The sequence below is a fragment of the Cherax quadricarinatus genome, unplaced genomic scaffold (assembly GCF_038502225.1).
Source record: "Cherax quadricarinatus isolate ZL_2023a unplaced genomic scaffold, ASM3850222v1 Contig112, whole genome shotgun sequence".
NCBI classification, from domain to species: Eukaryota; Metazoa; Arthropoda; class Malacostraca; order Decapoda; family Parastacidae; genus Cherax; species Cherax quadricarinatus.
The window spans coordinates 296,910-321,996 of NW_027195138.1; the positions used below are offsets into that span (position 1 = coordinate 296,910).

The window sequence follows — 25,087 nt, forward strand, 5'->3', positions numbered from 1 at the left end:
ACGGCAACAACATTCCTTAATGAGGGTTGTAATTTTATGTATGGACAGGGCATAAAACACCTGAAGAATAAAAGATTTAGTTTTTGATTAGCAAATTCCTATATATCAGACCCATTATGTTACTACAACAGTAATAGAAATTATTCATATTATTATTATTATAATCAAAAAGAAGCACTAAGCCACAAGGACTATACAGCGCTGCAGGGCAGGAAGGAAGCGAGGGCATCAGGTGGCAAAAGGGAGATGGATGAGTAATAGGTTATGGATAACAGCGGGGCAGTGGATGGTGAAAGGGTAAAGGGCAGCAAGAGACTGAACTAGAAAGGGCTGACGGGAGTGCGAAAAGTATCATCAGAGTTTGTGGAGTAAATCAGTCGTTGTCAAGAAGTCAATGAGAGAGTCAGGATTAAAGGAGGGTCCATCAGCAAGAAGGGAAGGTAAAGAGAGAGTAGTAGAACGAAGACGACGTTGGAGGTAAATTCTGCGTGCTCGTTGATAGAGAGGGCAGTCTAACTGAATGTGGCTAATCGATACTGGAACTTGACACTGCTCACAGAGAGGAACAGGGTGCCTCTCCATGAGATACCCATGAGTAAGACGAGTGTGACCAATGTGAAGGTGGGAGAGAGTGGTCTCCCAACCTCGGCACTGATGACAAGAAGACGGCCAGTAACCTATGCTCGGTTTAATAGAATGAAGTTTGTTACCGAGCAGAGTTGACCAACGTTGTTGCCAACGGGTGCGAAGGTGGGTAGCTATTGCAGCAAAATAGTCCAGAAATGGAACACCTCGATAGGAAATTGGTAGGTCATGTACTGCTGACCGCGCAGCAGTGTCTGCCTGTTCATTGCCCTGTACATCGACATGACCAGGGACCCAACAAAAAACAATATCTTTATGTTTGGTAGAGATACGGCGTAGCCAAAGTTGGATACGGAGAACTAGGGGATGAGATGTATCAAATTTTCGTATAGCCTGTAGAGCACTAAGGGAGTCTGAGACTACTACAAATGATGACACAGGCATAGATGCGATACGAATAAGTGCTGCAAGAATGGCATACAGTTCAGCAGTAAAAATGCTAGCTGAAGATAGTAAATGTCCCCGCACGACGCTGTCCGGAAACACTGCTGCGAATCCGACGCCGTCTGAAGACTTAGAGCCATCTGTGTACACAGCAGTGGCATGAGAATGGGAGTGGAAGTGATCAAGAAAAAGAGAGCGGGAAGCCACCGTAGGCAGTTGAGTTTTCGAGCAAGGGAGTGAGAAAGAACAGACCCGAACAGCTGGAACTTCCCAGGGGGGTAGGGAAAAGTGAGATGCTACATGAACATATAAAGGTGGTAACTGAAGGGAAGACAAGAGTGAATGTAGGCGAAGAGAAAAGGGATGGAGCAAACAGGGGCGGCGAACGAATAAAGAATGTCTACTAATATCGGTGACCATTCTATAAATGGAAGGATTGTGTAGATCGTGAGAGCGTACATAGTAGCGAAGGCAATGGGCATCACGGCGATCAGACAAGGATGGAACATTCGCTTCTGTATAGAGGCTCTCAACAGGGGAAGAGCGAAAAGCACCAAGGCACAAACGTAATCCTTGGTGATGGATAGAGTTAAGGCTAGAGAGAGTAGCAGGAGAGGCCGCGGAATAAATCTGGTCACCATAATCGAGTTTTGATAAAACGAGGGCTGAATGTAGGCGAAGCAGAGTTCGACGATCAGCTCCCCAGAAAAGATGAGCAAGGGTTTTAAGAAGGTTTAGCCGGCTGTGACAAGTTGCCTTCAGAGAGGTTATGTGAGGTTTCCAGGATAACCGACGGTCGAAGAGAAGGCCTAGAAACCTGACTGTATCACGTTCGGGGATACGGGAGCCATAGAGATACAAAGGATGATCGGAGATAACAGAGCGTCTAGTGAAAGTAATTTGGTGAGTTTTGGTACTTGAAAATTTAAACCCATGCGTGGTGGCCAAGTGGAAACACGGTTGACCGCATGCTGGAGAGAAACTGCAATAAGATGACAGTCAGCGCCTGCACAAGCAATAGCGAAGTCATCAACATAGAGTGATGACCAAATATTGGGTGGAAGAACAGAGGCCAAATCATTTATAGCAAGGAGAAAAAGTGTTGTGCTTAGAACACATCCCTGAGGGACACCTTCAGCTTGGACGAAGTCCGGGGAAAGAACATTACTGACTCGAACACGGAAATGTCTGTCAGTTAAAAAGTTCTTAAGGAAGGATGGTAGATTGCCTCGGAGGCCTAAGGAATGGGCCTGGGCCAAAATATTATACCTCCAAGTTGTGTCATATGCCTTCTCAAGGTCAAAAAATATGGCAATAACTGACTGATTATTTGCAAAGGCATTACGAACATACGTATCCAAGCGTAGTAAGGGGTCTATGGTAGAACGACCCTTACAAAAGCCATATTGACTAGCAGAGAGATTGTTGTGTGTCTCTAAATACCACATTAAACGTCGATTTATGAGACGTTCCATCAATTTGCAAACTGCACTAGTAAGAGCGAAGGGGCGATAGTGGGAGGCATCATGTCCTGTAGTACCCGGTTTACGGAAAGGGAGAACAATGGCAGATTTCCACAGCTGGGGAAGAATTCCTTGTGCCCAAATAAGATTGAAGAGGTGTAAGAGGACTACAAGGGCTGACCGATGTAAATGTTGTAACATACGAATATGAATGTCGTCAGGCCCAGCTGCCGATGATCGGCAAGCTGAGAGTGTTGCCTCCAGTTCTTGAAGTGTAAAAGGCACATTATACTGTTCTTCTCTGAGAGAAGAAAAGTCCAAGGGTACTAACTCTCTGGCAGACTTTGAGGAAAGAAACGAGGGGCATAGATGGAGCCCTCGGGAAATACGGACCAGATGTGTGCCAAGTTCAATGGCAACGTCGAGAGGGTTTGCTACATCAACACCAGCGACCCGTAGAACAGGAGCTGGGTCAGGAGAATATTTACCACTCAATTTCCTCACTTTTTTCCAGACTGCACTCATAGAAGAAGCAGAGGTGATGGTGGAAACATAGTCTTGCCAACAAGTGAGTTTAGCTTCACGGATGACACAGCGAGCGATCGCACTCTTCTGCTTAAAATCAAGAAGTCTCTCAGCGGTTCTATTGTACCGGTACCTGCCCCATGCAGCACGTTTCAAACGTACTGCACGAGCATAAGCAGGAGACCACCAAGGCACGCACTTCTGAGAATGCCTGCCTGAGGTTTGGGGTATAGAATGAGAAGCTGCGGTATAAACTGACATCGAGAAGATGTGTAGGAGCTCATCGATGGAGGATGAAGAAGGAACCTCACTAAAAGCAGTGAGGTGTGAGTAAAGATCCCAATTTGCCCAATCAAATTGCCAGCGAGGGCTACCGAAAGGTGGTGAATAGGAAGGAGAAGTAAGAATGATCGGAAAATGATCGCTGTCATGTAAGTCTGGTAGAACAGACCATGTGAAGTCTAGTGCAGTGGAGGAAGAGCAGACTGATAGATCGATGCAAGAGAGAGTATGAGTACGAGGATCAAAATGGGTGGGAGTACCCGTATTTAAAACATGGAGGGGGTGAGAGGCGAGAAAAGCCTCCAACTGAATGCCACGCGAGTCACAATGAGACCCCCCCAGAGGAAATGGTGGGCATTAAAATCACCAAGTAACAGAAGTGGTGGTGGTAAGGATGAAACAAGAAAGGCAAAGTCTGGTATAGAAAATGATCGAGAAGGAGAGAGATATAAAGAACATATTGTAAACCACTTATTCAAGTGGATACGGGCTGCAGTGTAATGCAGCGAGGTATGGACAAATAGTTGACAGTACGGAATATCATTGCGTAGAAGAAGGGCACTTTCATTAAAGGTCCCATCTGAGAAAGAATCCGAAGAATACAATAAATTATAGCCTGAGATAGGTTGGAAAACAGCCGAGTGTAATTTTGGTTCTTGTAAGCAAGCACCAACAGGGGAAAACCTGGAAAGCAACATCTGAAGCTCACCCCGATTACCCCTGAGGCCGCGGATATTCCACTGTAAATAGGCCATGATTGGCGATGAAGAAAATATCAGGAATCTGTAGGTAAAGGTACCTACGGACTAGAGGGGTTAGAAAAGTCAACGTGTGGTGGCATTGGAAGACGTTCAAATAGCGAAGGAACAGAGCGTTGCAAAGAATGGGGTTGTGAAGATGGAGGAGAGGGAAGAGAAGGAACAGGAAGTGAATCAGTGTCCATTGAAGGTTTAGTCTCTGCAATATATTTTGAAATGGCTTCAAGTGTTTCTGAATTCAAAGATGTATGGGAGACCATATTGGAGATAGAAGGAGGAGGGTGAGTAAAGATTGGGACAGTAATGGACTGTACCAAAGTAGAGGGGGAGGGAAGAGTGTAAGGGACTGGAGATGAAGTTTGGGGGGGACAGAAGAGGCAGAAACCTGGGAGGTGGCAGAAGAGGGAGAAACTTGGGAGGGGACAGGGGTGGAAGGCATAGTACGAGGAGGAGGGTGAATCTCCACACTTGTAATAGAGCCAGAGAGAGGGGAAGAACTAGGTACAGAGACTGGAAAGGTAAAGTGTGGAGGTGGAAGAAGGGAAGGAAGGGGCAAAGAAGATTTGAGCAATGTGGATTTTTTGGACTTCTGAGTAGAGGGGTGATTGGTATTAGATGTCGTACGAGGTCTTGTCGATACTGGGGCTTGTGAGGAAGGACGCGAAGATGCGAGAACAGACTGAGTTGTAGTCGGGACGTCAGAGCCAAGGACAGCAAAAGGATTAGATGCCGTAGTGGCTATGGGAGGGGTAACAACAGAGGAGGCTGCAGAAGATGGTACCCCAGAAGTGGGGGGATGTTTGGAAACACGAGAATAAGAAACACGGGGTAGTCTCCCTTGGAGGTGGAAATGAGTAACTGCCATAGCATAAGGGAGACCTTCTGCCTCTTTGAGGCAACGGATTTCACGTTCATTTAAGTAGACCTGGCAACGGCGGAAGTACGAAGGGTGAGCTTCATTACAATTAAGGCAAGATGGAGGTTGACTGCAAGATGTATTAGAATGGTCGTCGGCACCACAGACTGGGCATTCGGCCATAGATCTCCAATATTTCGCTGGGTGACCAAAACGCCAGCAATTTCTACATTGTTGTGGTGTAGGTATCACCTTTCGAACTTGTAACCGATGTCCTGCGACATATACGGAGGACGGGAGTTCTCGGCTGTCAAAAGTTAAACAAGCCACATTGCAAGGGTAACGTCTCCGCCCCCGGGCAGGAAGGACATAAGTGTCTACTTTGAGGATTGGGAGATCCTGGAGTTCCAGCTGTTCAAAAATGTCATTGCCACATGACTGGAAATTCTGTTGGACTATGGTATGGGGCAGAATGACAGTACCACTACAAGAATTGAGAGAAAGATGTTTTTCAATAGTGATAGGAGTAGCATCGATATTCGAAAGAAGAGAAAGATCATGAGCTTGGGTAGCATTCTGGACAGTGACGATGCGCATACCGCTCTTGAGAGCATGAAATGAAATATCTCTACCAACATGACACAGGAGCGCTTTGCCAATACTATGGTCAGAAAGGTAGGCAGAAGAAGAAGTCGGTCTTAAAGTAAAGAATTTAGTCCATTGTGTGGTCCGAAACTGAGCGTGGAGAGGGAGTGCTTGACGTGTCGGTCTTTTCCGAGTAGAATGGGAAGGTAACGAAGGAGCATCATCAGGAGATTGACGTTGGCGTTTAGGAGTAGGACCAGAGTTGGTCCGGCGTGAAATGGGCGGGCGATTCGAAAATTGCCATACCGTAGAGGGAGAAGCCGGAAGCATAGTCAAAGGAGAGCGGAGTTCAGACAAATCGAAGGAGTCAGTCGAAGCCCCGGTACCTGAAGCGGGTGAGGAAACAGCACCAGCAAGAGGTACAGGGGCATCAGGAGTGTCCGAAGAGTGGTCTAAACACAAGGCAGGGTCAGAATGGGGTGCGGTATCAAGAAGGGGCCCGGAGGTAGTGGGTTCATGGACTAGGGCTGCCATGGTTAGGTTACTCCTTTGCTTTTTGTTTTTAAGAAAAAAAAAGAAAGAAGAAAAGAAAATAAAAATAAAAAAAAGAATAAAAAAAGGGGGGAGTGGGGAGGAATAGTTCCCAGGAGGAATGAAAGGGCCGGAAATCTCCCTCCGCGCCCAAGAGGACCTCAACACCGCTAGTAGCGCAGATGCAGCATGGAACCCGTGCCATACCCTACCCTTCATGCCAGTAAACCAGCAATCCGGGATAGCAACCTCACATCTGCCGAGCTACCTCGGTGGACAAAACAGAGGGCGGCCGGATATCCGCCACAAAGCATACCTCCTTCGGCCACCACCCCCGGAATCCGAAAAGTGGCTTCCAGAGATACACCCGTCGCCCGAAAGACACCCAAAGCTACTCCGGGATACTGGAGAGGAATCGGGACATCCCCAGGCAATCCAGATTCCACGGCAAACTATGCCACCGCCAAGAACCTCAACGGAATGGGATGGACCCCAGTGTCCTTTCCCCTACCTAGGAACTAGCGCGCCTGTGGGAGAAATCCCAAAAGCCAAAAAGAGGAAGGGCAAAAGGGAGGGGTGAGGAGGAGGAGGAGGAATGGAAAAAGGGGAGGATGGGGAGGATGGGATAGGGGAGGGGAGAATGGGGGGTAATTAGGTTCGGTCTGAGGAAGAAGACCGACAGGGCTAATTCCTCAGACCAAGAGCCTCTTCACCATGCCAAGGAGCCCCCATTGAAGAGGAAATTATTCATAAAATGGATGGGCAGATTACATTTATTAAAATATAAATATGCAACTCATAAGGTGCCACAACGATCACTGTTTACCACACTATTGTTTATGATTTATGTTACTGATTTGCCAACAGGATTAAAAAAAAAAAATATATATATATATATATATATATATATATATATATATATATATAAACATGTTTGTGAAAGATACAAAGTTATTACATAAGATAAGCAATAAAAAACTGAATCCATTCAGAAAGACTTAGAGAGGCTGAGGAAATGAAATGATAGATGGATGATGAAATTTAATGCAATAAAAATCATTAACAAACAAAAAGGAACAAAAATCACAAAGAAAACAGATTGTGATTAAACAATTAAAACATTGGTAAAAGAATCCTAGAAATAAGTTTTAACAAAAGTCTGTCATTAATGAGTCATGAGAACCTCTTACGTGATACTGATCAACTTTAAGAACTAATTATTTGTACTTTACTTTCATCAAAAGAACATCTTCATCTTAAGAGTAACACTGGTTTCTACTCAATGTCTGTATGAATTATTTTTTAAAAACTCAGTAAATGTCACACTAAATTGGTCACACTACACATACATGTACATGTTCATTTATATACACTCATCTGAGTTTTCTTTGATTTTATCTTAATAGTTCTTGGTCTTATTACTTTTCCTTTTATATCCATGGGGAAGTGGAATAAGAATCTTTCCTCCGTAAGCCATGCGTGTTGTAAAAGTCAACTAAAATGCCGGGAACAATGGGCTAGTAACCCTTTTTCCTGTAATAATTACTAAAAAGAACAAAAAAAAATTGTCAAAGTGGGAAGTCTGAATGTGTGTGGATGTTGTGCAAATGATAAGAATGAGATGATTGTGGGTGTTATGAATGAGAAGAAGCTGGATGTCCTGGCTTTAAGTGAAACAAAGCTGAAGGGGGTGGGAGAGTTTCAGTAGAGAGGAATAAATGGGATTAGGTCATGGTTTTAAATAGAGTTAGAGCTAAAGGAGTAGCAGTAATGTTGAAGGATAAGTTACGGCAGGAAAAGAGGGACTATAAATGTATTAATTCAAGGATTATGTGGAATAAAATAAAGGTTGGATATGAAAAGTGGGTTATAGTAAGCGTATACAGTAGGGTCCCACTTATACAGCAGGTTAGGTTCCAGGCTACCGCCGTAAATTGGAAATTGCTGTAAAGTGGAACACCCTTTTTCCCCCTTATATATGCATACAAATACTAGATAACAAGTTTACACTAACATATATTAAGTTAGCAATAGAACTAGGCATAAAAAAAACATAAAAAAGTACAATACACACATAGTGCACTCATTACTTACCTTAAAATATTTGTAGTCTTAATCTAGGGTGAGACAAGTAGTATTTATTGTAAGAAATCAAGTGTGGTATGTATGTCAGTCAGCCAGGCTACCATACCAGGCCACCCCACCTACACATAATATTCTATTACATTTAAGCATTCCCAGAGCGATAAAATGCATATACAGTTCACTCATTACTTACCTTAAAATATTTGTAGTCTTAATCTAGGGTGAGATGAGTAGTACAGTATTTATTGTAAGATATCAAGTGCAGAATGTATGGTAGCCAGCCAGACCACCCCACCCACACATACTATTCTATGATATTTAAGCATCCCAGAGTGATAAAATGCATATACAGTTCACTCATTACTTACCTTAAAATATTTGTAGTCTTAATGTAGGGTCAGGGGTGAGTAAATGAGATAAAACAAATAAATGAGAGAGAGAGAATGAGTACATGAGGGAGGACAAGTGCAGAGTTATGTAAACAAACCAGGCGAATGCAAGTTTTGTAAACAAACAAAGTGTACACGTTTGGTTTGTGTACAAGTTACATTGTGTACAAGTTGTCTCTACATTGATATGGTAGAATAAATAAAGAAAACTCCCATTCTCATGTAACACCATTTTTAGAAGAAATAACACTCTGACTGAAGGCAATGGAAATAAGTCACTCTGTCTGACTTTTTTGGGTTCTCCTAGGTTCTCTACACATATGCTGTTATGTATGATAATCTATGTAACTGTATTTGTGTATATCTGAATAAACTTACATACATACAAAAGGAATAATTTTCTATAGTTACCCCAGTAACACATTTTCTCTTATGTTAGACTAGAGAAAATGTTATTCTTGCCATCACTTGTACAAGTTATCTGGCTACCACATCTCATCTTTGTTTGTTTATTCTATTGTGGGGTGTATTTATCATCTTTATATGTTATGTATCATGTTTATTATATAATTTTGAAAAAATATCATGAATGGATTAATGAAAATGTGCATATTAATGTAATATACGACATTTAATGAGACTCGGTGATTATTATTATTATCAATTCTAATATGGCGTCATTTGTGCAAGTCGTCTGGCTACCATATCTCATATTTATGTTTATTTATTCTACTGTGGGGTGTATTTATCATCTTTATATGTTATGCATTGTGTTTATTATATAATTTTGAAAAAATATCATAGATGGATTAATGAAAATGTGTATATTAATGTAATATACGACATTTAAATGAGACTCGGTGATGATTATTATCATTACTAATATGACGTCTCGAGATATAAGACAATTACTGATTTTAATGTGTACCTGCATGCCAGTACAGTATGTAAGTTTATTTAGGTATAGGTATACATAAGTATATTATTATCAGAGTATATATAAAATATGAAATAACTTTTAAAAACACTTGAAATTTTGGAGTTTCCAGACATGGAGAGACTTAGTGCTTACGGATCTCACAGAGAATGTATACAAACAGGGAGGGGTGTGGTGACCGTATAAGAAAGTCAGGTGGGGGGAGCCGTATAGCGAGTTTTGGTCATAATTTGAAATGACTGTATTAGCAGAATGCCGTAAAGTGAAACGCCGTAAAGCGGGGCCCTATTGTATGCACCTGGAGAAGAGAGAAGTGCAGAGGAGAGAGAGAGAGATTTTGGGAAATGTTTTGTGAATGCATGGGGAGTTTTGAACCAAGTGTGAGAGTAATGGTGGTTGGGGATTTCAATACTAAAGAGGGCAAAAATGTTGTGGAGGGAGTAGTAGGTAAATTTGGGGTGCCAGGGGTAAACGAAATTGGGGAGCCTTTAATTGAGCTATGTGTAGAAAGAGATTTGGTAATAAGTAATACATATTTAATGAAGAGGATAAATAAATATACAAGGCATGATATAGCATGTAATGAAAGTAGTTTGCTAGATTATGTATTGGTAGAAAAAAGGTTGATGGGTAGGCTCCAGGATGTACACGTTTATAGAGGGGCAACTGATATATCGGATCATTATCTAGTTGTAGCTACAGTTAGAGTAAGAGGTAGATGGGAAAAGAGGAAAATGGCAACAAGCAAGAGGGAGGTGAAAGTGTATAAACTAAAGGAGGAGGAAGTTCGGGTGAGATATAAGCAACTATTGGCAGAAAGGTGGGCTGGCGCAAGTATGAGTAATGGGGGGGGGGGTTGAAGAGGGTTGAAATAGTTTTAAAAATGCAGTATCAGAATGTGGGGCAGAAGTTTGTGGTTATAGGAGGGTGGGTGCAGGAGAAAAGAGGAGTGATTGGTGGGATGATGAAGTAAAGGGTGTGATAAAAGAGAAAAAGTTAGCTTATGAGAGGTTTTCACAAAGCAGAAATGTTATAAGAAGAGCAGAGTATATGGAGAGTAAAAGAAAGGTGAAGAGAGTGGTGAGAGAGTGCAAAAGAAGAGCAGATGATAGAGTGGGAGAGGCACTGTCAAGAAATTTTAATGAAAATAAGAAAAAATTTTGGAGCGAGTTAAACAAGTTAACCCTTTGAGGGTTTTCGTCGTACTAGTACGTTTTACGCGTAGGGGTTTTTGACGTACTAGTACTCATAAATTCTAGCGGCCTCAAATCTAGTGGGAGAAAGCTGGTAGGCCTTCATATGAAAGAATGGGTCTATGTGGTCAGTGTGCACAGTCTAAAAAAAATCCTGCAGCACACAGTGCATAATGAGAAAAAAAAAACTTTGACCATTTTTTTTTAATAAATCAGCGACTTTGCAGTGTATTTTCGTATGGTATTTATTGTTGTATTCTAGTTTTCTTGGTCTCATTTTATAGAATGGAAGACATATTACAGAAATTGAGATGATTTTGACTGGTTTTACAAAGAAAGGTGCCTTGAAATTGAGCTCAAAGTAGCAGAAATGTTCGATTTTTACCAAACTTCAAAAGTAAACAAATCGTGCCAAGCGTGCAATACACGTCAACTGGTGAGTCTAATATTCTTTCACAAGTGCACCAATAATATTTATACCATTTTTTACACTAATGCAGTAGTCTGCATAACAGTAAATCTTATATTTTTTGTGAAAATAAAAATTCAAAGTGTAAAGCAAAAGAATATAAGAGGGGACTTGAGACATGACTAATGACTAGAGGAAATGTCATTTTAGTGCCAGGAATGTCTTTCTTGTTTATTCTGGACCCTATTCCGAAATTGGCATCTTTTGAAATTTGTGTGAAATTGGCAAAATTGCTAAATTCTGCCCACTGTACTGGATAGTTGAATTTCATAAATGAGTGGTTTCTTGCATCCATTCGATAGAAAAAAATGGAGTTCTAGCGAAATATTTATGTTTTTTGTCGACTAGTACAGTGAAATTGGCCGAAAATGGGGCTCAAAGTGGGCAAAATCGCCGATGCGTAAACATCGCCGAGACCGCTAACTTTGCGAGAGCATAATTCCGTAAGTTTTCTATCAAATTTCAAACTTTTGGTGTCTTTATGATCGTGAAAAGATTCTCTATCTTTTCATAAGAGAAAATAATTTTTTTTTTTTTTTTAAATTTGGCCGACCCTGAGAACGAGTTTCGGAGAGGGCCTGTCGACCCTCAAAGGGTTAAGAAAGCCTAGTGAACGAATGGATTTGTCAGTTAAAAACAGAGTAGGGGAGTTAGTACATGGGGAGACGGAGGTTTTGGGTAGATGGCAAGAATATGTTGAGGAACTTTTAAATGTCGACGAAGAAAGGGAAGCGGTAATTTCATTCACTGGTCAGGGAGGTATATCATCTTTTAGGAGTGAATAAGAACAGGATGTGAGTGTGGGGGAGGTGCGTAAGGCATTACATAGAATGAAAGGGGGTAAAGCAGTTGGAACTGACAGGATCATGACAGAAATGTTAAAAGCAGGTGGGGATACAGTGTTGGACTGGTTGGTATTTTTGTTTAATAAATGTATGGAATAGGGGAAGGTACCTACGGATTGGCGGAGAGCATGTATAGTCCCTTTATATAAAGGGAAGGGGTACAAAAGAGATTATAAAAATTATAGAGGAATAAGTTTACTGAGTATACCAGGAAAAGTGTACGGTAGGGTTATAATTGAAAGAATTAGAGGTAAGACAGAATGTAGGATTGCGGATGAGCAAGGAGGTTTCAGAGTGGGTAGGGGATGTGTATATCAAGTGTTTACATTGAAGCATATATGTGAACAGTATTTAGATAAAGGTAGGAAAGTTTTTACTGCATTTATGGATTTAGAAAAGGCATATGATAGAGTGGATAGGGGAGCAATGTGACAGATGTTGCAAGTATATGGAATAGGTGGTAAGTTACTTAATGCTGTAAAGAGTTTTTATGAGGATAGCGAGGCTCAGGTTAGGGTGTGTAGAAGAGAGGGAGACTACTTCCCGGTAAAAGTAGGTCTTAGACAGGGATGTGTAACGTCACCATGGTTGTTTAATATATTTATAGATGGGGTTGTTAAAGAAGTTAATGCTAGGGTGTTCGGGAGAGAGGTGGGATTAAACTATGGGGAATCAAATACAAAATGGGAATTGAAGCAGTTGCTTTTTGTTGATGATACTGTGCTTATGGGAGATTCTAAAGAAAAACTGCAAAGGTTAGTGGATGAGTTTGGGAATGTGTGTAAAGGTAGAAAGTTGAAAGTGAACATAGAATAGAGTAAGGTGATGAGGGTAACAAATGATTTAGATAAAGAAAAATTGGATATCAAATTGGGGAGGAGGAGTATGGAAGAAGTGAATGTTTTCAGATACTGGGGAGCTGACGTGTCGGCAGATGGATTTATGAAGGATGAGGTTAACCCTTTGACTGTTGCAACCCCCAATCCTGAGGTGTCTCCTGGTGTCGCAAAATTAAAAAAAAAAAAAAATTATTTTTTCTTATGAAATGATAGAGAATCTTTTCCCAATTGTAATGACACCAAAAAAAACGAAATTTGATGGAAAACTGATGGAATTATGCTCTCGCGAAGTTAGCAACCTCGGCGCTGTTTACAAATCAGCGATTTCGCCCACTTTGAGTCCTATTTTCGGCTAATTCCATTGTTCCAGTCGCCCAAACTCATAGCTATTTCTTTAGAACTCCATTTTTTCTATCGATTGAGTACAAGAAACTGCCCATTTACCGATTTCAACTACCTAATAATGTGGTCAGAAATTTGCAATTTGGCCAATTTCACGAAAACTAAAAAATATGACAATTTCAAAATAAGGTCCAGAATGAACAATGCAGACATTCCTGGCTCTAAAATAACATTTTCTTTGCTCATCAGTCATGTCTCCAGGCCCCTCTGATATTACTCTTGCTTTCTATTTTGAATTTTTATTCAAACAAAAAATAGAAGACTTACTATTATGCAGACTACTGCAATACTGTAATAATTGTATAAATAACATCAAACCATTCATGACTGCATATTAGAACGGCTAGTTGGACATTTATTGGACAATGGCATCATTTATTTACTTTTGAACACTGGCAAAAATCAAACATTTCCCCTACTTTGAGCTCCATTTCTAGGTTCTTTTTATAGTAAAATCAATCAAAATCACCTCTATTTCTATAATATGTTTTCCATTCTATCAAATGAGACCAAGAATACGAGAATATAACCATAAATACTATACGAAAATAGACCACAAAGTCGGCATTTTAATTAAAAAAAAACGGTCGGAGTTTTTTTTTCTCATTATGCACTGCATGCTCCAGGAATTTTTTTATATGGTGCACACTGACCACACAGACCCATTCTCTCACATGTGGGCCTACCAGCTTTCTCCTGCTTGATTTGAAGCCGCTAGAATTTGAGAGTATATATACGTCAAACACGGTACCTCGTAAGACGTGTATATACGGCCGCGACAGTCAAAGGGTTAACCATAGAATTGATGAGGGAAAAAAGGTGTGTGGTGCGTTGAGGTATATGTGGAGACAAAAAACGTTATCTATGGAGGCAAAGAAGGGAATGTATGAAAGTTTAGTAGCACCAACAGTCTTATATGGGTGTGAAGCTTGGGTTGTGAATACAGCAGCAAGGAGGTGGTTGGAGGCAGTGAAGATGTCCTATCTAAGGGCAATGTGTGGTGTAAATATGCAGAAAATTAGGAGTGTGGAAATTAGGAGAAACTGTGGAGTTAATAAAAGTATTAGTCAGAGGGCTGAAGAGGGGTTGTTGAGGTGGTTTGGTCATTTAGAGAGAATGGATCAAAGTAGAATGACAGGGAGAGCATTTAAATCTGTAGGGGAAGGAAGGCGGGGTAGGGGGTTGTCCTCGAAAAGGTTGGAAGGAAGGGGTAAGGGAGGTTTTGTGGGTGAGGGGCTTGGACTTCCAGCAGGCGTGCATGAGTGTGTTCGATAGGAGTGAATGGAAACGAATGGTATTTGGGACCTGACGATCTGTTGAGTGTGAGCAGGGTAATATTTAGTGAAGGGATTCAGGGAAACCGGTTATTTTTGTATAGCCGGACTTGAGTCCTGGAAATGGGAAATACAATGCCTGCACTCTAAAGGAGGGGGTTTGGGATATTAGCAGTTTGGAGGGATATGTTGTGTATCTTTATACATATATGCTTCTAAACTGTTGTGTTCTGAGCACCTGTGCAAAAACAGTGATTATGTGTGAGAGAGGTGAATGTGTAGAATGATAATGAAAGTATTTTCTTTTTGGGGATTGCTATGGGGCTATAGGACCCAACATGTATTTATAAGTAACAGTTACTCTGGAATACCTAATTATATTGAATTGATGGGGACTTTCCTCTAAATGTCAGAAGGACTGATCAACCTTATGACTGAGAGGCAGCTGGGTCAAGCCTATTTTTCTCAATATAATAGGTTATACTATAGACACATAAACACACAATTTAAATAAGTAGTTTATAAAGTTGTATTTCTTTTTGTAAAAGTAAAATTAAGGTGTGGTAGAATTGTGGTAACTGGAGAATTGTGCTTGGCAACAGTCTTTTGTTTTGGTGGGAGGAGCTTAGCCAGGCTCTCTCTCTCTCTCTCTCTCCCTCTCACTGACTCTCTCTGTGGCTGACCTTCAACCTGGCAGGATCTCTGGGTCCTTCTTCTATCTTTTGGGGCATCATGTGTGCTCCAGGGGTGAGTTTTTATAATTTAAGTTGTGGCCACCATACCCAGGGTGACTAAAGTGTGTCAAAACACTGGTTAGCCCAGAGTTATGTCAAGAAGAGAGAAGGACAAAAGTTGTTGGAACACACCATGTGGAGAACAGGTATGGAGTGTGTAGATCTTTGTTTTGAAAATGTGAGGCTGTGATTGTATATTCTGTACATATCTATTGAGAATACAGTTATATTTTTATAGTAGTAGTTTACATAACCTGTGAAGAGGGCTGGTGAAAGGGTATCAGAGACACTCAAGATGATCAGCCATGATGTAAGTATTATCCCTAGACAGATAAGGCCATTAAGTAAAAAGCTACCCCACACTAGAACATGTAGTGAGAACCTTACTATCTAAGTAATAAGACCTACCAACGTAACATGGGGGCCTGTCCAGGAGAGTTATTTGACTGCTAAAATAACTCAAAACATTCTCTGAACTATATGTGCTGGTATGGGGTAATAACAGTTGCATGTTTCTGGTAGAAGATTTACCAAGGTGGTGTCAGTGGAAGTGTTGTTTTCATATATTAGTTTACAGGTTGTTTTTCTCCTAAGGTGGGAGAAAGGTTGAGTAACACATTTTTGTTGTGGTTATGGAAAGTGCTATGTGCATAGTTTACATTCAATTTGTGTTATTTTATGTGCCTGTGGGAAAACTTTGTCCACTGATACTGTAAGAGGGAAGCAAGTGTTTAAAGATAAAACTATGTCAGAAGTTGAGTCTTTCAACTTTTTAGGCTTCAGGGAAGAAGGTAATAATTCATCAGTAAACATGCCTGTTAACAGTGAACATGAGGGATCACCTACTCCAGGTGATATGGAAATGGAGAGAATGAGACTGAAATTAGCTGTACTAGAGGCTGAAATGAAATTAACCCTTTGACTGTCGAAGGGCCCAATCCTGAAGTGTCTCCTGGTGTCGCAAAATATTCGAAAAAAAAAAAATTATTTTTTCTTATGAAAATGTTAAGATTATTTTTCTGATTGTTTTAGTCCCAAAAAAAAATTTTCCCATCAGTACTTACCGAGATATAGAGGCATGAAGTTTGCAGAAAATGAGCCGCGTATGGCAACAGCGGCGACTGCCGCTCACCCGATAAACTTTAGTTTACTTGTATTTGAAGGTTTGTTGTTCTTTTCACTATTTTATTTTTTCACATAACTTATGTGGCCTGTGAGACCAAAGTAAGGTGCAATGTACATATATACACTCGTTGTATACAACACAATAAGCACACAAACATAATTATCAATATACTGTTTACAAAACTTGTTTACAAAAACAAACAATACAAAAAATTGTTTATTACTATTGTTCTATAATATATATACCAATATACAGTCACTGAATATATTCCTAGAAGTTCTGCAGCTTGTGGAACTCTGTGAAACATGGTGTCATACACAGTGGTGTTTTACACTCTTACACATAAAAGATGATGTCATACACAGTGGTGTTTTACACTCTCACACATAAAACATGGTGTCATACACAGTGGTGTTTTACACTCTCACACATAAAACATGGTGTCATACACAGTGGTGTTTTACACTCTCACACATAAAATCAATGTGTGTGCATTTTTGTTGAATTTTTTTTTTATGTGCAAAGACAAAACACCTCGTCTGAGCAGTTTTCTTCAAAGTATTAGCAGGCAGTTGTGTTATGTAGTTATCCTAGGTAAATGGTCGTGTGTCATCATTCCTTCCTAATTTCCTTCATTCCTTTCCTACCTGGAGGCTACCTGGAGGGCATTCCACCTCTCTTCCTACATTCCTTCATCTGTCCTTCATTACTTTTTTCCTTCCTTTCATCTAGTCCTTCCTTCATTCCTGCCTTCCCTTCTTGCTTCTGGTTTCTATAATATATATACACATATATAGTCACTAGATACTTTCATAAAACTCCTATTATCACCCTTCAGCAAGCTTGTCTTGTGTGCGAGTGTGTGGCTTATAATTGTTTTGAGTCAGGAGTCGGCAGCTGTCAAAATGACATATTGTCTCATTAGTCACTCCCCCTACCGCCTGTCAAAACAATGGGGTCGGATGCTGCTTCCCCCTCCATTCTATCTAATTATCTTTCTCCCTCATTCTATCTCTTTCAATCTGTCTCTCTTTCTCTCTCTCTGTCTATCTCTGTCTCACAGGTACACATAAATACAACTATACATAGTGTAAATTACCTAGGATAACCCAAAAAATCCAGACAAAGTGCTATACTCTGCTTGAAGATGTGAGTAAACGTGATGATGACACAGTCTTGTGGCTCTCTCTGAGACAGAGCTAGACGGATAGACAGGGAGTTTGGCAGACAGACAAATAGACAGACAGACAAATGTTTGTTCGTCATCATCTTCTCCTCCTCCTCCTCCTTCTCCTCCTCCTCCTCATCCTCCTTCTCCTTCTCCTTCTCCTCCTCCTCCTCCTCCTTCTTCTCCTTCTCCTCCTGGCTCTTGACAGATGGACAGCTGCCCCCCTCCCTCCACCCTCGTTTACGCTCATCAAAGGTCAGCTCTTATCAGATGTTATCTCCCCTTATCTTGTCACTGTCATGGGGTGAACTGTTTTCATGCCTCAAGGGAACATATTATTACATATTATTATTATTAGGTATTAGGTATTATTATTCTTCTTATTCTTCTTCTTCTTCTTCTTCTTCTTCTTCCTCCTCGTTCCACCTTCCTCCTCCTCCCTCCTCCTCCCTCCCTCCTTCCTCCTCCTCCCTCCTTCTTCCTCCCTCCCTCCCTCCGTCCTCCTCCTCCCTCCCACCTCCTCCCTCCTTCCTCCTCCCTCCTTCTTCCTCCTCCCTCCTTCTTCCTCCTCCCTCCTTCTTCCTCCTCCCTCCTTCTTCCTCCTCCCTCCTACCTCCTCCTCCCTCCTTCCTCCTCCTCCCTCCTTCCTTCCTCTTCCTCCTTCCTTCCTCCTCCTCTTCTTCCTCCTCCTCTTCTTCCTCCTCCTCTTCTTCCTCCTCCTCTTCTTCCTCCACCTCTTCCTCCTCCTCCACCTCCTCCATTGCTTTTGGTCTCAAACTCCTCGAAATCATGAAATTGATCTTCATTGACACTTCCATCTGTGTTAGAGCATCACTTGGGAAGAGAAGAGTCCCAGATTTGCAGGGAAGTCACATATTTCTTACCGCTAGACATGCTGAAAAAGGACGACTGAAATGGTATTCCCACAATGCACCACTGGCTCCCCGATTTTTTTTATATGGTGCACACTGACCATGGAGACCCATTCTCTCACATGTGGGCCTACCAGCTTTCTCCTGCTTGATTTGAAGCCGCTAGAATTTATGCGTATAGATACGTCAAACACGGTATCTCCTATGACATACATATAAGACCGCGACAGTCAAAGGGTTAATGAAAGCTAAGGAGGAAGAACGTCAGAGGTTAGGAGGTTCAGAACAAGAGCCTGAGCAGTACTTTAACATAACTAAAGCTGCAAATTTTGTCCCTAAGTTTACAGAGAGTGACCCAGATAGATATTTTTCTTTTTTTGAGAAGACTGCTTTGGAGCAAGGATGGCCCAAACAGAAGTGGGCTACCCTAGTTCGCGCACAACTTGTGGGTAAAGGATTCCAGAGAGTAGAGACTCTGGAGGGGCAAAATTTTTCTGATTATGATAAGATTAATGAGGAAGTATTGCTTGCATACCAAATGATACCTGAGAAATATAGACAAAAGTTCAGGAATCAAAAATTTCAGGATGGGCAGACCTTAACCGAGTTTAGGAATGAGAAACTGTTCCTTTTTAAGAAATGGGTTTGTTCCAAAGGAGTTAATAAAGACTATAACAAATTAGTAGATCTGATGGTTCATGAGGAATTGTACAATACAATCCCTGTTGACCTCAGAGAATATTTGGAGGACAAAAACCCAGATAATCTTTCAGAAGCACTGGATCTAGGTGACCGATTCTTGGCTCGCAGGGAATTGGTAAGTAAAAAACAGTCATGCTGCTTTTAAAAATTTCCCCACTCATTCTAAACCTTATTCCAAGTCCTATGGTCATAAAGGTAAGTGGGACAAGAATTTTCAGGGACAAATGAAGGCTGAGGTGCCCTCTAAAACAGAAGGAAAAGGTAAGTCAGCTGGAGTTCAAAGTTTACCTAGACAATCAGATAATGCTTCAGGTCCTCGAGTAAACAGTACCAGTCCTACACCAAATGGTAAAAATACCTTTAAGAGTTTTATGTTACTACTGTAACAAAACTGGACACACACAAAAGTTTTGCTGGTCAAGGCGGCGAGATCAGGAAAGGGAGGAACCTCCCCAGAGGACTCTAACTGCAGAGATACATCCAGTTGCCTGCATTAGGTCTTCAAGGCAAGGTGAGGAGGAACCTTTGGATCTAGACCCCAGGATGCAGGTATTTTCTAGTAAGTCCACAGTTGCTTTGCATAAGGATGTGGGTAGGGTTGAGAACATAGCGTCCTTGAGAGATGGATGTAGCACCTACTCCTTGCTACGGGCTGGAGTGTTGCCAGTGTCTGAGGATACCTATACTGGAGTAGATATATTATTGAAGGGTATTACGGGTTCAACCATAAGGACACCAGTACACAAATTATGGGTAGAATCTGCATACCAAGTTGGCTATCTCCCTGTAGGTATCTCAGATGAAATTCCCTTCGAAGGGGTCGACCTCTTATTAGGGAATAATGTTATGGGCCTGTTAGACAGTGAAGAACCACTAGTATGGGGGCAACCAGGCCCCAAAGTTTGGGAGAAGAAGGCTAGGGAGACCCTGCCAGACCTTTTTCCTGTTGGTGCCATCACACGAAGTATGTCTCGTGACCAGGATACCAAGGGTAATCCTTATATTTCTCATGAGGATGGTGAGGACTTAGGTTTGGAAACTCTATTTTCTGATGTTGAACTGCAGTCAACTGAAGAAAAGGATGTTCCAGCCAGAGCTGAGCATGATTGGAGAATGGATCAGTTAAATAGTGTGAGAGAGGCTGCACCTGCTAGGGTGCAATTAATTTCTGTGCAGGAAAATGTCGCTGTTGCTGAGGAAGAGATTTTACAGTTAAATAGGTGTTTTCATTTCAGGGAGGAAACTCTTTCAAAGAATTCACCTCTGTTTGCAGTATCGATGGAAGGAGAACAAGGGTTTTGTCCCCAGATGGTGATGTCCAAGGTTTCCAGGCATTTCTTCTGGTCTCAGCTGTGGGAGACTGTCAGAAAGTATATTGAGACCTATCATGTCTCTCAGTTTATAGGGAAACCTAGTCGAAGTATTAAACCTGTTCCCTTTCAGTGTATTTCAGCACCAGGTGAACCCTTCAGCAAGCTGGTAGTAGATGTACTTGGTCCATTCCCAAGGACCAAACTGGGAAATGATAATTTACTCACAAATATTTGCTCCACTACCAGGTACCTTGAAGCAGCCCCTCTGCATAAGATAACGGCTCGTGTAGTCTTAAGGGCTTTGATGAAGTTCTTTTTTCATGTTTGTTTTCCTCAAGCAGTGCAAAAAGACCAAGGGCCTAACTTTACCTCGAAGTCTTTTAGAAATGTTTTGAAGGGACTAAAAGTAGAGCCTCAGTGTTCAACTGTGTATCACTCTCCATCTCAAGGGGAAATAGAGAAATTACATCAAACCCTCAAGACAATGATGCAAGCCTATGGTATAGACAATACTAACAACTGGGATGAGAGGATCCCTTTCTTTGTATTTGCTGAGTGGGGAAGCACTCTGGAATCTCTGAGCTATTGGCTTGGGGAGGATGGTGATGCTCCCCCCTCGGAGCTTTTTCTCAGTTTCAGACACTGTTTGGCTTGTATGAGGTCGATGGTACCAGTGAACGTGCCCATCAACCAGACCAGGATGATGATGTGGGACCATAATGTGGACCATGATACTCTGGAGGCTGGAGAGGAAGTGCTGATACTGGAGCCAATTCATGTGAAAATCTGTATGGCAAGTTGCTGTGAGCTGAACATGTTGTGGGGGAAGTTCCCAGGGGTTAGATATAAAACCCACACCCCCAAGCAAGAAAAGAATGAGTATAGTGTACACAGTAACCGGTTAAAGGTTTTGAATTTATGTCAAAAATTCAGAGAGACCAATGTTTTAATGGAATGTAAAGGGCTGCAAAACAATAATCTGTATGAAATACCAAAAGTGTATTTAAGAAATAACATGTGTGTAAAAGATTTTGGGAAATGCATGCTTGGTTTTAATGAGAAAAATGTTGGAGAATTGGCTCAACCACCTTGGAACTTTATAAAAGTTTGGGATGTCAGTAATGGGGAAAAGTTGAAACTCAATGAAGAAATTGTTAAGGAAGCTGAGCCAATTCAACAATTTTTGTGTGGGAAAAATCTGTATGAAAAATTGGAGATGGAGGAAGAAGTGAAATTCTTCCAACACCAGTTTGTAGTGCTTAGTGAGAGTCAGTGGGCATTCCCATGCTTCATGGTTCCCAAATTAGATGGCACCCTGGGCATAAACACTGACTACCACAAAGTACATTTAACAACTAAGGTTTACAGGATTAGAAAGATTGATACTTATGCACTAAGAGATGCAAACATTTTAAATAAACTAAAATATAGGGCAGGAAGATGTGATTTCCATGGCCTGTGTTCCAGTACCATTTTAATGTGTGTAATGCAAATTGTGTTCATTGTGTGCTTAAAATTTGTGTGTGAGATGGAACGTGGTGGTATTTGTGTAAACTTGATGTATCCAACCTGGGTGCAAAGAGATGTCTTTGGTGTTGTTGTTGCACTGTGAGAGGTTGCAGAACTGTTACTATCAATGAGCAACCTTCTAAATTTAAATGTCAACATTTTACCACAGGAAAGAAAATTTTCATTTTGGGACTGGCTATTCAGCATTTGTACATGTCTCAGGATCTCTTCACCCTGTTCCTGTGTATAGTGACTAAAATCAGACTCTTAAAATGGGCTTTGTTCCTACAGCCTTTTAATTTGGAAGCCAAATATATAAAAGGCTCAGAGAATGTGGTTGCTGATGCTCTCTCTAGAAGTTTCATGTAGATGCATGGTGCGTACTTTGTACATAGTGTTTGTCACGTGCTGACCTTGTTGTTTTTGCAGTGGTGAACTCTCGGCGAGCCTGAGTACTCTCTACCAGCCATCTGACTGTGAAGGAGTCGAGTCGGAGCCAAAAGTGTGACGAGGGTCAGGGTGTACTTAAATGTGAGTTGAGGCAGTGGTTGACAACCTTCGGTAACATGAGACGTTCAGGAAGGTATGTGATGTTGTGTCTTGGTGTGCTCTATATACAAAACAGCCCGACGATTTGCCTTTGTGGTCCCTTGGACCCCTTCATGTTCTATGTCAGCCTCCTCTTCATAAGTTTGGAGGATCTGTGTGGAGTGGGACCTCGGAAGATGGGCTTGAGTGCCTGACCATGTTAAGGATCGTGAGTGTTGACTGGAAGTCTCACTGTTTGGTTCGGCCACCAAGTGAGAGACACCTTGACATGTTTTGTGAAGTTTCCTGCCTGGTGTACACCTGACTGCTCTGGGTTTGGCTCTACTCTCGTCTCCTGATCAGGAAGATGCCACCCTGGAGTACCAGTTGCTTGCTGGATTACCATAGCAGAGGCACAGGCCTGTTGGTGCGGGCTTTCACAGTGGGCATTGTGTGCAATTTTTGCATTGTAATGTGTATTGTTTAAAAGTCACTAAAATTGTAAATAGTTACACCCTTGAGTATATGGGTATGGTTAAAATGCTTTTCTAAAAAAATTCTGCAATCTGTTGTAAATAACAGTAAAGTGAAGAGTAGTTATGGTGCTAGGAAATATGTAGCATTTCTAGTAGTCTTGTTTACCACCTTCAGACTTAAGCAATATACTTTTTACTAGCCATATCCTGAGGGACACGGCTAGCTTTTGTGAGACTTCGTCTGGAGGTGGGGGTGTTATGGGGCTATAGGACCCAACATGTATTTATAAGTAACAGTTACTCTGGAATACCTAATTATATTGAATTGATGGGGACTCAGTTCTAAATGGTATGACTGAGAGGCACCTGGGTCAAGCCTTTTTCTCAATATAATAGGTTATCCTATAGACACACACACAATTTAAATAAGTAGTTTATAAAGTTGTATTTCTTTTTATAAAAGTAAATTAAGGTGTGGTAGAATTGTGGTAACTGGAGAATTGTGCTTGACAACAGTCTTTTGTTTTGGTGGGAGGAGCTTAGCTAGGCTTCTCTCTCTCTCCCTCTCTGACTCTCTCTCTCTGTGGCTGACCTTCAACCTGGCAGGATCTCTGGGTCCTTCTTCTATCTTTTGGGGCAGTATGTGTGCTCCAGGGGTGAGTTTTTATAATTTAAGTTGTGGCCACCATACCCAGGGTGACTAAAGTGTGTCAAAACACTGGTTAGCCCAGAGTTATGTCAAGAAGAGAGAAGGACGAAAGTTAATAAGATACACCATGTGGGAGAACAGCTATGGAGTGTGTAGATCTTTGTTTTTAAAGTGTGAGGCTGTAATTGTATATTCTGTACATATCTATTGAGAATACAGTTATATTTTTATAGTAGTAGTTTATATAACCTGTGAAGAGGGCTGGTGAAAGGGTATCAGACACACTCAAGATGATCAGCCATGATGTGAGTATTACCCCTAGACAGATAAGGCCATTAAATAAAAAGCTACCCCACACTAGAACATGTAGGGAGAACCTTACTATCAAAGTAATAAGGGACAAACCAACGTAACACCATCACATAATGCTTTTTATGAACATAAACATTTTAAGATTAAAGTCAGAGCATAAAGGCATTCTCAAAGGATCATCTGCAAACTATAAGACAGAAAACAATGAACAAATAAGGAAAAAAAACAAGGTATACTCACTTATTAAGGACACCCACTGTAAATATAATTATTTATTAATGACAAGACTAATTGTGACTATTATTATAATAACCACTGTTAAGTTCTAAACCCATAGAAATCACATAGCACCTGTGCAGTATGTAAACTGATTTGTTTGAAAGAAGGGGCGGGTAACTCCAAGGATGAAAGATCTTTCACTAGCATCAAGACACTCCTCACACCTAAAATACTGCAACAGATAACATTATCTTACCGGTCCCATGATGCAAATGATTCTCTCCTTCAAGAGACGAGAGAAAATATCATAAGCACGTTCTCCTCTTCCTGTCTGTTCTATCACAATAGGGATCATGCCCAGCCTCCTCGTGGTGATGTGTGAGGTGACACGTGGGTGAACAAGCCAGCGACATGCTGGATAAATGATACCACTACCAGCCTGAAACAATAAGTAGTAGTAGTCATCCTGCTTTCTCAGATTCATACAAACATAATCTGTATAGCACACATAATACATACACTGCTGTATATCATATACATTCATTGCTATATATCATACACAATACTCCAGCAATTTCAGGTAAATAGCTTCAACAAAAAAGGTAGAGGTATAACACCAATTTTCCGGCATTGTTGGATCATAGCCTTTGCCAATATATCGATTCCCGTATGATGCATATGTGTCTCAATCTTCAACTTGTCGGTTTTCAAAACCATTTATCGTATATCAATTTTACCGGACCAACAGAGGTCATGTAATAATAATTCAACAATACACCTGCGACCCACCATTGGCTGCTGGAAACTTAAATTAAACATTAACAAAATTGAAAGAGGTTTATTTATGACAGTACTTTAAACTCCTTTATTTTCAATATTATTGCAGTATAACTGTAAATTCAATGTACAGTACTGTATTAAGTATACAGTAGAGTACTCTAGTGCATTTTTTGCTATTTTTCAACATTATTCTGACTTAATGAATGCTCAGACAATCTCCCTAATTAGTCCATTATA

The 25,087-nt window shown here is 41.1% G+C and overlaps 1 protein-coding gene across 1 annotated transcript in view; it reads right to left on the bottom strand.

Annotated features, from left to right (window-relative positions):
• The window catches only part of LOC138851208 (ATP-dependent Clp protease proteolytic subunit-like), a 193,088-nt gene extending 168,497 nt beyond the window's left edge, over window positions 1-24,591 (bottom strand). Inside the window, exon 1 of the mRNA XM_070080055.1 lies at window positions 24,327-24,591. Within this exon, the coding sequence (XP_069936156.1) occupies window positions 24,327-24,587 (261 nt within the window). The 5' untranslated portion in view covers window positions 24,588-24,591. The remainder of the gene's footprint in view (window positions 1-24,326) is intronic.
• Between the last annotated feature and the right edge of the window lie 496 nt (window positions 24,592-25,087).